At 46.3% G+C, this 13,018-nt stretch overlaps 1 protein-coding gene across 1 annotated transcript in view; it reads right to left on the bottom strand.

Moving 5' to 3' along the window:
- Positions 1 to 13,018, bottom strand: part of SLC41A2 (solute carrier family 41 member 2) — a gene marked incomplete at its 3' end in the record, with an annotated part of 69,195 nt that overhangs the window by 16,077 nt on the left and 40,100 nt on the right. The window contains exons 8-9 of the mRNA XM_080935757.1: positions 6,420 to 6,551; positions 5,129 to 5,277 (exon numbers count right to left, since the gene is read on the bottom strand). Coding sequence (XP_080791883.1) covers positions 5,129 to 5,277; positions 6,420 to 6,551 — 281 coding nt within the window. The remainder of the gene's footprint in view (positions 1 to 5,128; positions 5,278 to 6,419; positions 6,552 to 13,018) is intronic.

The raw sequence follows: 13,018 nt of genomic DNA on the forward strand, positions 1-13,018 counted from the left end.
CAGAGGCCAGAAGAGGGTGTCAGGTCCCCAGGAACTGGAATGGTAGGTGGCTGTGAGCTTTGGGGTGAGAGCTGACCTCGGGTCCTCTGAAGAGCAGCACGTGCTGTGACCCACTGAACCATCTCTCCAGACACAAGAGAAGCGTTTTTCTTTGTCTCAGGGGCAAAGGTTTAAGTAATGAAACTTAAATGATAAATTTGCCATGGAATTTTGTTCTAAAGGGTTTATAGCGTTCTTAATAATCAAACAACCAGTGCCTAAAATAATTAAAAGTTTCACTGACAAATGATTTCAACTCATTGTTTATAGGTTGTGTGACTAAATGCTTCCTTGGAATTGAATAGGGACCAAAGGCTAGAAATGCCCCCCTTTCTCTCTCTGCTGAGATGCTTTTTAGCACCAAAACATTAAGACGGTCTGCACACATCTATAATCATTACAATGAAAGGGAAAAACCAGACAACATAGTAAACAGAAGAGTTTTTCTTTCGTGTTTAGTCAAAGCAAGTGGATTATAAAACACTGAGACTTCTCGCATCTGGCAGCACTTGGCGGCCACGTCTGTCAGTTAAAAGGCTCGGCTATCTGGGTCATCTTGCTGCCTCTCCTGAAGGTATGCCATCTAGACTCCCGATTCCATCTCACGGACAGAAGATTCACACTTAGGATGTAAACTTGGGAGAGCTGGTGGGAAACGAGCCCTGTGGCACCGCCGCACCTTCTCGGCTGCAGAACCCAAGGCGCTGACTCGGGTGGCCAGGGCTTTGTACCCTGCCAGGTTTATTCTACTGTTAAGGTTCTGTGCACTTGAGAAAGACCGCGAGTAAAACAAACCAAAAACAACCAAAACACAAAACCAAAACCTTGCAAGAAGACAGATTCTTTATGAACAAGCCCCATCTCGGAGGGGAGCCACACTGCACTTGTGGTTGCTGAGCGGGGGAACAGTCAGTGGCACAGCAGCAGAAGCTGATGCTGCGGGGAACCCACGGCTTCTTGAAGTTGTGGGAGGACACGCACTAGGTACGTGAGATTCAAACTGAGGTGTGACAGGACAACCTAAAACCAATGCTGTGCTATCCACAGCCAACCATCTCAGAACGAGAACGGGATGGTTGATACCAACCTACTCGACTGCTGTGAGAAACCTGAAAGGCAGGCTGACTGGTGGTATGCCCAACAGAACATCTCGCAGATGTCACTCTGGCCCCAGTGAAAGCGTGGGGCTGGGGAGATGGCTCAGTCAGTAAGTGCTTGTTATGCATACAAGAGGACCTGGGTTCTGATCCTCAGAACAATCATCAAAAGCTGAGGCACAGCGACCTGCAACCCTACAGTGGGATCTGTGGTACTTGCTGCCAGCTAGTCTAGTCTAACCAGTGAAGCTCAGGGTCACAAAGATACCCTATCTCAAAGACTGATAGGAGGAACACACCAAACATCAACCTCTGGCCACCACATGCATGTTCATACATGTACACACACCACACACAGGTGCACACGTGTGCACATGCATGTACACACACTACACACAGATGCACATCTGTGCTCGAGCACATGCACACATCAGGCACACATGCATGCACACAACTGCACACACCACACACAGGTGCACATGTAAGCACATACATGTACACATACCACATACACAGGTGCACATGCATGCACATACTTGTACACATCACATACACAGGTGCACATGCATGCACATACACAAAAAGCAAAATAAAGTCTGTAAAATGGATAGCTGCAGCTGTCATTCTGAGGCATGGCATTTCTACCCTTTATTTAAGAATGGAGGGACGAGCTAAGTCTGGTGTAGCGCCCACTGTGCAGCAAACTGCCCTGGTAACTCACTCATTCTTCAGAAGAAAGTGACCGCCACTACCCTTCCCACTTCTCAGAAGGGACATGTTTTTGCAACACAATAAAATGAGCATTTTTGTCAACCTCCAGGAAGAATGCAGGGCAGCGGGATACAGACAGACACATCCATGGCGGGCACACACAGGAGCCTGCTCTGGAAACGGCTGGTCAGCGCAGACCTGTCTGTGTGCTTCCCTGAAGAGAGCAGCAAACAGCCGTCAGTAAGGACCAGATCTTCCAGCTCTTGGGCAACGCAAGCTCACAGCAGCAAACGCATCGGGAGTGAGTACCGTGTCTACTGGCAGGAAGAACCCTGGGAGAACGGCCGCTTCATCATCCCCGAAAACCTCTCACAACCAGCATTTCTACCACCAGTGTGTTCAGGGACCATCAGACCACAAGTCCTTCAACTGTGGGACTTAAAGGCCACCCCTGCAGCAAATCAAAGGGAAGATTTGTTGAATAAACAAAGCGTTAAAAAATTAATAGTGGCTTAATCACATCAGAAGACTAGAAAGCATTATGAGACACTGCAAAAGTCTCGGTTAAACTGTAAGCATTGGGTTATTTTAAAATCTAATCTACCCTCCCTGACTTGGCATTTAAGACCTGTGTGCATCAGGTCCAATCTGCCTTAAGGCCTCATCTCTCCCCCCGCCCCCACCGTGTCCCTCACCCCAGATTCTGGATCTACCCTGCTTTTCTGGAACAGTTCTGTGCTTTCTCTGTGAATTAAATCAGCAATCTAGAATTCCATATTATGCCGCTCCCAAATACCTGAGCAAACATACTAAATACTGTGCTAATATGCCGATTATTGAGCAGTCATGAGGATAATAAAATATACTTTAAGCACATCAGGCAGACAGGTTTTAATTTTTCTTTCTATACATACTGGATTGTTCTGCACTCTCGAAACTCACTGCCTCTTATCAGAGAATGCATCTCGCATACGCTGAGAACGGGGCGTGCTGGCATGTAGGCGCACACAGTGTGGTGCTCTGCGCACAGTGTGGCTCTCAGCACACAGCAGCCACTCCCAGGCCATTTCACTGGGGGCTTTATCGACGCTTCTTCTGCCTGGAATCCTCTCCATCCACCTTCCGAAGCCTGCTTCCTCCAGGGCAAGTCCCTTGAAGGCAAAAGCAGGCACCTCCTCGGGCACCACTTTAATCTGCCTCTAAAGGCACCAGAACTCCTCACTGTAGGCAGCCAGTCCTTGAGGCTGAACAAGAAGTCAGTCCTGAGACGCTGGGGAAGATGACACACTAAGGCTTGTGGGAAGAGACCCAAGTGGAAAAGGACAGTTACTTATGCCGAGGGAAAGAAAGAATACGCAGACAAAGAAATACAGGTAGAGCAAGCCGTCTGCTTCAGTGAAAAACATTAAAGTGGGCTTAATTACATACTGACAACCCAATCATTTATTTATTTACTTATTCAGACAGGGCTTCTCTGTGTGTCCTGGAACTTGCTCTATAGACCAGACTGGACTCGAACTCAGATCCACCTGCCTCTGCCTCCAGAGGGCTGGGACCCAAGGCTGCGCTACCACCACCCAGCTTTACTTCTTTTTTAATTGTGGTATAGGTCTGTGAGAAATATGGGACCTTGTAACAACCTTAAAGCCCTCATGTTTTTAAGCCAAAGTCAAAATGCAATTAATCATAAACTTTAAGATTAGGCATATTATTTTAAGACTTACCAATAATGGCAGAAAAAAATAACTAAGGTATAAAAATAATGGCCTCTGAGAAATAGATCTAAGGACACAGAACCTTCTGGTACTATTTATTATTTAAGATGTGTACTTTTATTATAGCAGCACACTTTTAAATGTTTTTGTTGGCATATATTAATTATACATATGAATGGCTTACATTATATTTTCATATATGGACATAATGTATTTTGATATTCACACAGACATTCCATTTATTACCCTCTCTAAACTCCTTCCTCTCCCAAGCCAGAACCCTTTCTGCTTTCATTTTTTGAGACTGTGTGTGTGTGTGTGTGTTGTGTGTGTGTGTGTGTGTGTGCACGCCTATCTGTCTGTGTCTGTGTCTGTCTGTGAAACCCAATGAGTTTCATTAGTTGTTTATCCGAGCACAGGTGTTTGCTTACATAAAATGTCTAAAGTTTAAGAAGTAAAAGCATTTTACACAACACAGAGGAACAGAAATCTTAAAAGAAAACAGAATGTTTAAAAGTAAGTTGAATGCGAGTCTGATAACCAAACAAGATCCAGGAACTCAGACATGGTGAGCACTACTGTAACCCCGTACTCACAGGCAAAGGACAGCAGATTACTAATTTGAGGCCAGCCTGGGACACATTTGAGTTACATATCAAGAAAAAAAAAAGAAATAAAGAAAAGTCATCAAAAAAGATATTTAAAAGATGTATTCCCCAGAACTGAAGAGCGCGAGCCCTTGAACTGATGGTCAAACAAGAGACATCGTATACCATACCAGAGTTTATCAGCATAGAATTTAAACACTGCCAACACGCCAACAAGAAGAGAAGTAAGAGGCTCAGCTCTTAAAGCTGCTAGGAAATTGAAGCCCAGTCACATGTAGTGGGAGAAACAGCTGTGCAAGTAGAATGCTTGTCCCTGGGTTTGCACCTCCAGGACCCTCAGAGAGCCGAATGCAGGGGAGCACATCTGGATCCCAGCACATCTGGATCTATACTTCTACAGCAGGATGGGAGGCAGAGCCTGGGAAATCGCTAGAGTCTCATGGAACGGCTAATCTGATACAAGACTCTGTCTCAAACAGGGTGGGAGGCAAGCCTCAACATTCAAGGTTGTCCTCTGACCTCGCCACACATTCAGTAACACTCATGCACGTGTGTTCTTTCACAGAGATGCAGGTGAACATAAAGGTACAAAAACCAAGTTCTTACAAGAGATTCGGGCGTCAGATGGCACCTATTCTCATGGGCAGCATGAACAGCTAGAGGTAATAAGGCAGGCTGTCTTCAGCACGCCAAAGAAAAGTACCAGTCAACCTATTAATATAGAAGGTGGGGTAAACACCAGGCACTACCCAAAAAATTGTACTTCCTATCCATGTTTCAAGAATCTCTTGGAAGGTGTGTCATACAGAACAGGATAACCAACAAAGGATGCTGTGAAATCCAAGCAACCCAAGGGTTCTGCGCACCAGGCTGTACCAGGCAACTGTAGATGGCCATGAAGACAGTTTCTCAGCGGTCTGAGCGAGCACAGGAGATCTTAAGAGGTCGTCCGTCTTACCTGCAGCACAGCAGCAAGCAGATACACAACAACAAAGACCACGGTCAGAGAGGTGTGGCCGCTCTTCATCAGATGAATTGTGTAGAGGAAGATCAAGTGGCCAGGGACCACAAAGAGCAGGAGAACCTGGGCCGACTTATTGTTCACTCCTGTAACATGAAATGCAAACGACGTTAGACATCGCACTGGAAGGCTGCTGCCGGGATGCAGCTCCTGAAAGGTTGCTTGTCTAGCATTCACAAGGTTCAAGCCCCTGTATTGGCAGAAAACTGAAGTGAACCAATAAACCGGGCGCTGTAATCCAAGTCACCACATCAGAAGACAACCTTGGACGTCAACAGTCCCAGCGAAATGGAAGCAGAGGCAGGAGCATCTGGAGTTCAAGGCTGGCCCAAGCCAAGCAGTAAGTCCCTATGTCAGAGAAACAAAACAACGAACTGAAGGTAACTTTCTCAGTACAACAGTTCACAGTGTCCATCAGCTCAACTGCCAAGAGTGAACCACCGTCATTTACTTAATTCTTGAAAAGTCCCCCATTCGGTGTAATTTTAGCATCAAATAAGAGATGGCTGGTTAGAAACTTATTTTGGAGAACATTGGTATCTATCATAGAAACAGAGGGAAAATGCAAACATTGGAATGTTACTTTTATGTCCTCTTTAATTGTTTCATCACTGATGTCACAGGAGGGGCTCAGTGGTAAGGGCACTGACTGCTCTTCCAGAGGACCAGGGTTCGATTCCCAGGACACACATGGCAGCTCACAACCTTCTATCACTCCAGTTCCGGGAGATTCGATGCCCTCTTCCAGCCTCTGAGTGCACCAGGCACACACATGGTACACAGACATACTTACAGGTGAACAGGCATACATATAAAATCATAAAATAATGGTTAACACTGCAATGGTTGCCACATCTGTTCCCTTATGTGACATACTGTTTTCTGTCATTGGCTTGTCTCCTAACATCCTGTTCCAGAGTAAATACCCACATTTTAAAGAGTCAATAGGAGTAATACAGAAGACAGGTCCACCTATCCCTAAGTCAAGGGGGCCTTCTGGGTTTATACATGTGGTTCCTCTCTCAGCCAACAAGACATCCCGGAGACAGGAAGTTAAAGTGTAAATGCCACAGAGAACCTCAGTGACAACACACATGGAAGGCCTTTGTCCCTGACATTAACTCTGCGCAGCATTCACAAAATATAAATTCAACACATTTTGCATGGCCCCAGGTCTTGGTGGGCATCAGTTCCTCACAAGATACACACAACCCCACGCAGCACTTACCTGAACCAAAAAAAGTCCTAAACGGGTAGGAACAGCTTTTGGGCTCTTCGGGTAGTTCTCCGGGGATGCTGTGTAGATGTAGGTAGGTAGAAATCCTGCTAGCCTGAATGGCCACCAAATTGCCACCAATCCCTACAACAGTGGGAAGAACAAGCCAGCAGGTTAGTCTTTCACTTACACAGCTTCATAAATCCTACCCAAGCAAGCCTCTTCCCGCCACACACTAGGCGTCAACGAAATACATCTTTCTCTGAAGCGTCGGTTTCTTTAGTGTTGCGATAGGTAATAACCCATAAAACCATTACTGTAAAAAACAAAACAAAACAAAACAAAATCAAAAACCAAAAAAAAAAAACACCATTATTTTCAAATCTGACTGGCTGTCTAATATGAAAATAGATCAGAATATGGAATGTTAAACAAAAAAACACTCTTAACACTCTTGCAATCGATTCAGAAAAACTAGGAAACAAGATATTCACATTTGCCACCGTACTGAGAGAAAATATAAGCTAGATTTACTGACAATGACAGACTAGGCATCTTCTCATCTTACTGAGAAACAGGAATTAGGAGTTGAATAAAATTACTCAGGAAAGTCCTACTTTCAGCCTAGACATAAACACTCCCTGACTCAGGCACAGGAGAGTTAATGCCGAGGCGTGAAAGGGCGTTCAAACCCTTTCTCCACTTGCAGAGTCAGTGAGGAGCAAAGAAAAGCCACAAAAGCAAACGATGCTTCCAAGTCCAACACATGGCACACGGGGGGGGGGGCACACCCATCAGAGAGGCTAACACAGGACACAGCATGTTTACTAGATAGCAGTGACCAGTTTTCAATAGGTACTTCCAACACAGACTTAGGGAGGGCCAGAGACTCAAGAGCCAAGCTCCCAGGATACCATCTTAACCACTTTCAGACCTGGCATCACACAAATCCTCCCACGTAAAGCCAAGCCACCTGCCAGATGAAGGAAATGCTTTCTCTGCAAGGTCCCAGGCTGAGCAGTTGTCACAGGACAAAGGAGAGAGAAACACTTGGAAAACCTCACCCTGCCTCTCAGGACCAGGTTCAGGAACTGTGGAGGTAAGGTAAGGTAAGAGAAGCCTAGCCCACATCATGTAGGAGGGGGGACATCAGAAGAACAAGACCACCAGGAGCAACATCACATCACCCACACTCGGTCACACCGAGAACCGGCCGTGGGAGCCCGAGAGAAGTACAGCAAGAATAGTGAAGGAACCACCGTCCACGGACTATCCCCACACCCACACCAACAAAAGGAAGGTATGCTCACTGCTAGGTATAAATAATATTTATCGGAGTCTCCAGTGGTCTTTTATATACAATGTCAACATTTAATAAAACTTTACAAGACAGTGCTAAAAGGTAACAAAGGAAACAGCCCGCTGAAGGATTGAAAGTATCAGCAAAACCAGAGATGCTTTGGGTATAGAAACAATGTTACCGTTATCATTGCCATTTGGGATTTGAGACAGGGGCTCTTGTACTTCAGGCTGACCTAGAGCTTGCTGTGACCTTGGACTCCTGATCCACCCCTCCCCCACACCTCCAGTGCTGGGATAACAGGTATGGGATACTATGCCTGATCCAGGTAAGAAATTATTAGACAATGATTCTAAAATAACTATGATTGACACATTGAGGAAGCTGGGGCAGAGGTGAGCGAAACTATGAAATATGTTCCAGGTGCACATAATGCTGAGGAAGTTGAAGGAGATCAGCACCCCAGGAAAGTGAGCCATTTGAGAACAGTACTAAAACACTCTGGCACACTTTACAAACTACCCATGGGCCACTCACAAACACAAGCTACAGGCTACAGGACAAATCTCCTCAAGTCTGGAATGACTGAAACATGTCAAGGTGGCTCTGGACATACCAGAAAAAATGGACGCCTGGGACTCCTCTACCCAAACAGCGTGCTTCTAAATAACCTCCAAGTCAAAGAAGAGATCACAGAGGGTGTGGAAAACATAGTCAACTTAACAAAAACGTCCCATCCTGCAACACATGGGAGACACAGACAGCAGTGCCCTGAAATCCGAGCACACCCTCCATTTACACACAGGACAAGTCTGCATCTCCGTGATGGCTGGCTCAGAGCGCTGTGCAGAACAGAGAGGAAAGAAGGAATGGTAGACAGAAGAGCACAAGGCAGCACAAGAGAAGACATCGAAGCAATAAACCAGAAGCCTTTGACCAAGTGCACAAAAGGGAGGAGATCCAGGTTAACACCCTGCATGAGACAGGGCAAGCTCAGCGTCTGTAGGAGATCACAGGAGGGGGGACAAAGGAGAGGGGGAGGGAAAGGAGAGGGGGAGGGAAAGAGGAGGGGGAGGGAAAGAGGAGGGGAAAAGGTGGAGAGGAGGGGAAAAGGTGGAGAGGAGGGGAAAAGGGGAGGGGGAAAAGGGAGAGGAGGAGGAGAGGAGGGGGAGGGGAAAGGGGGAGAGGAGGGGGAAGGAAGACTGTTGTCAGTCTAAAGCCACCTTTGCCTACTCAGTGAGTTCTATGCTCACCTTACTTGGCTACAGAGTAAGGCTATCTCAGGAAAACAAGTAATGGAGGTGGAGAGTCGGCTCTGAGAGCAGTCCTTACAGCCTTTTATATCCAGCTCCTCGGGATCAAGGCAACACTGCATACCTTCGAGCAAACTGTCCCTCCATGCACACAGCCATACATTTTAAAACAGCAGCCAGAGAATTAAACAGAATTCACCACCATCCCAGTAAACAGACACACACACAGAAAGATATTATAGGAATATCATTGAAAAATCCCCATTCCAAACTATTAGCAAATCGAATTCAGCAAAATACTCAGCGTAGGATAGACAGGTCACAGCCAAATGGGGCTTATCCAAAGAATAAAGAGCAGTTTAACAGCCGGACGTGAATTAATACAATTCATTAACAAGCAAATGTATAAGAAAGATTATAAGAATCTGTGGGGGAAACATGACACAATTCAACAGTCACCACTGAAAGCTCCTAGCAAGGCAAAAAGCTCCACCCGATATACATGCAAGCTGGGTCAGACAGGCGAAGCAAAGGGCTTCTCAGCGTACGTGTGAGCCAGCCAATAGTTAATGTGTAGATCAATCAAGAAATCTGGTCCTGCCTCCCATCCTAAACACAAAACTCAATTCCAGGGAAACTGAAAACATAATCCAAAAGGCAAAACTGCTAAACTGTAGGAAGACGGTAAGACAGCTAACGTCACAAATCAGCTCTATGGGATGGAGGGCATGTGGGTAAATGGAGAAAGACCATTTCTGGGTGTGGATGGGAGGGGGCTTCTCAATGAGATGAGCATGTGAGTTGGAAGATGAGGGAGAAGAGCTTTCCTTAGTGAGTGGGTCCATCCATTGTCTAGACTGAAAGAAAAGGCCCTTCTCCTGAAGCTGGGGCACCCTCCCTCCTGTCCAATGGGTTCTGAGGCTGGGAATGAGGTTCACTATAACAGGCCGCTTCAAAGGCTTCTCAGCCTCTCTAACTGCATGGCCAATTTCTCTAATATATCAACATTCTCTCCCTCCCCCCCTCTCCTCCCCCCTCTCCTCCCCCCTCCCTTCATCCCTTTTCCCTACCCCTTTCTACTTTAACTCTCTGGAGAATCCTGACTAACACATGTGGAAAGAATCTTTTTTAACAAAACTGAAAAGCATAAAGGGAAAGTTTTGAAATGTAAAACTCTGGCTGACCAGAGAACACTTTAGTCAAAGAGGGAAAACGAGCAACAGAGGGGAGAAAACCTGCAAACACGGGGAACTATCAACAGAAAAGGGACAGGGGAGTTGGCAGATTGGCTCACCAAAGAAGTGAATCCAGGAGCTGGAGCGAGGAGTCGGTGGGTAAGACAGTTTGCCACACAATTGAGGACCTGAATTTTAAACCCAGCATCCGTGTAAACACTGGGCACATGCATGTAACCTGCCAACATCCGTGTAAGTGCTGGGCATGTGCCTATAGCCCGCATCAGGTCAGAACTCAATGGGGCTTGTTGGCCACCCGTAAGGTCCAGGCTCAGCGAGGGTCCCCATCTCAAGGAAAAAGGTAGAGAGTGGTAGAGCAGAATGCCTGACATCCTGCATGATCTCTGCACACACATGTGGGCATCACCACACGGATACAGACACATACTTCACACATGGGAGACGTTAACTGAAATCACTAGTAAACAGGAGACACTCAATCCCACTGGGCACTGAAGAAATACCACAGACACAAAGGAAGTAATCACACTTACCAGGGCAAGCAGAAAAGACTAATTCTGGGTGCGCGAGCACACACACACGCACACACACACACACACACACACGCACACACACACACACACACACACACGCACACGCACGCACACACACACGCACACACACACACACACACACACACACACACACACATGCATGCGCACACACATACACTACCACTCCTCCTGGCTTCTATACCATTGCATGGTGAGAAGGAAGTTAACTTCTTCAGGTTCATCGGACTGATAACACTTGTCTCTGTGTTTGGCTTGTTTCAGCCAACACAATCACATTTCATCCATGTTGACACAAGTGGCCAGACTTCACTCTCTTTTATCCCTGAACAGCATCCCTCTGTTTGGAGCACATTTTCTTTAATCCGTCCATCTGGTGACATATTAAATTGCTTCCATCCCTTAGCTATCGTGAACAGGGCTTCAACAAACAGGGAAGTGTAAATGTCTCTGACATATTAATTTTATTTCCTTTGGATACGTACCCAGCAGTGGGGGTGTTGTACTGTGTAGTCATGTTAATTCTTTTCCTTAGTGACAGCGTAGCAGGATACAAGGGCTCCTTTCTCCTCACTGCTTCACCAGCATTTCCCTTTTGTCTCTTGGAGAACAGCTACTCTTACCAGAATGACATCCTGGATCACTGTGGTTTTGGTTTGTGTGTCCCTGATTGGTGCTGAGGGCCATTTGCACACCTTTTGAGAACTGTCTATTTAGTTCCAGTGCTCGAGTTGGAACGGTGACATGAATTCATCAGGACTCCACCTGAACTGGATGGAGAGCCACACATTGCTCAATGACGGGGGCATCCTCTGTTGAACTCCTTGTTCTATTTCCTCTTACATTAACAAACCAAATAGCTACACAGACTAAGCCTGCTGTACAAACTAATATTGTCATCATACGGGAAGTCACTGTCCACAATGTCACTCTGCTGTACATGGCTACCAGAGAGGGAGATTTTTGGATACAAATGGTAAAAAAACATTTAAGAGGATGTCTGAACCAGGTGCTAAGAACCAGCAGCATTGATAACGTCTCTGCTGTAGACTGTCACTACTGGTGGTCTGAATGAAAATGGCCCCAGGGGATCAGTGTTTGCTTCCCAGCTGGTGGAATCTTTTGGGAAGGATTAGGAGATGTGGCCTCTGGTTGGAGGAGGTGTGTCACTAGGGGTGGGTGGACTTGAAGTTTTCAAAAGCCCATGCCATTCCATAATGCAGAGTGTCTCTCTTTCTGGCATGAACTCTTCCTCCTGGTTCTCACACCAACCTGTGAGCTCCCAGTATCTGCTCCATCACCACACCTGAATGTCCATCACCCTGCTCCCTGAAGGAGACTCACCCTCTGGAACTGTAAGCAAGTCCCCAGTTAAGTGCTTTCTTTATGACTTGCCTTGGTCACCACACCAGTGAGACCCCACACCACTGAGACCCCACACCAGTGAGACTTCACACCAGTGAGACCCCACTCCAGTGAGACCCCACACCACTGAGACCCCACTCCAGTGAGACCCCACACCACTGAGACCCCACACCAGTAAGACCCCATACCAGTGAGACTTCACACCAGTGAGACCCCACTCCAGTGAGACCCCACACCAGTGAGACCCCACTCCACTGAGACTCCACACCGAGACCCCACTCCAGTGAGACCCCACACCACTGAAACCCCACACCACTGAGACCCCACACCAGTGAGACCCCACACCACTGAGACTGCCTCCCTTTCTAACAGAGTTATAGGTCTGTAACTGGAAGATGGATTCTTTTCTGCACAACTTAGGAGATGGTTAAAGGAACCAGCACAGATAACTTAGTACGGATAACGCTAGTATTAGGAGCTTCTGAGGCTAAGTAGTGGGCCTGGGAATATATACAATTACATTCGAAATGAAGCTTGGAGCCAGATGTGGTAGGGCACACCTTTGATCTAAGAATTCAGGAGACAGAGGCAGGTGGCTCTCTGTGAATTCCAGGCCATCCAGGGCTAGGAATAGGAAGGTGCTGTCTCAAAGAATAAAAATAAATACAAGTTCAGTGACCGCATATCTGACATCTGGTGAAATTTTGGTATTGGAACACATCCTAATGAAGTTAACTTACTATGGAAGTAAGAATTAATTACTTTGGTCACTAAAAGATATAAATAGAAAACAACCACCGAAAAAGCACGAGCTTGTCATTTCCCAGCAGAGAAGGTAATGTGTTGTTACTGTGAGTGAGGTGACCAAAACGAAAATGATTTCGTTATATTTTTAAAGGCAAAACTACGTTTAGCCTCTTGATCTCACTGTCACATGTCATTAACA

Source organism: Micromys minutus (genome assembly GCF_963924665.1).
Source record: "Micromys minutus genome assembly, chromosome: 22".
Taxonomy (NCBI): Eukaryota; Metazoa; Chordata; class Mammalia; order Rodentia; family Muridae; genus Micromys; species Micromys minutus.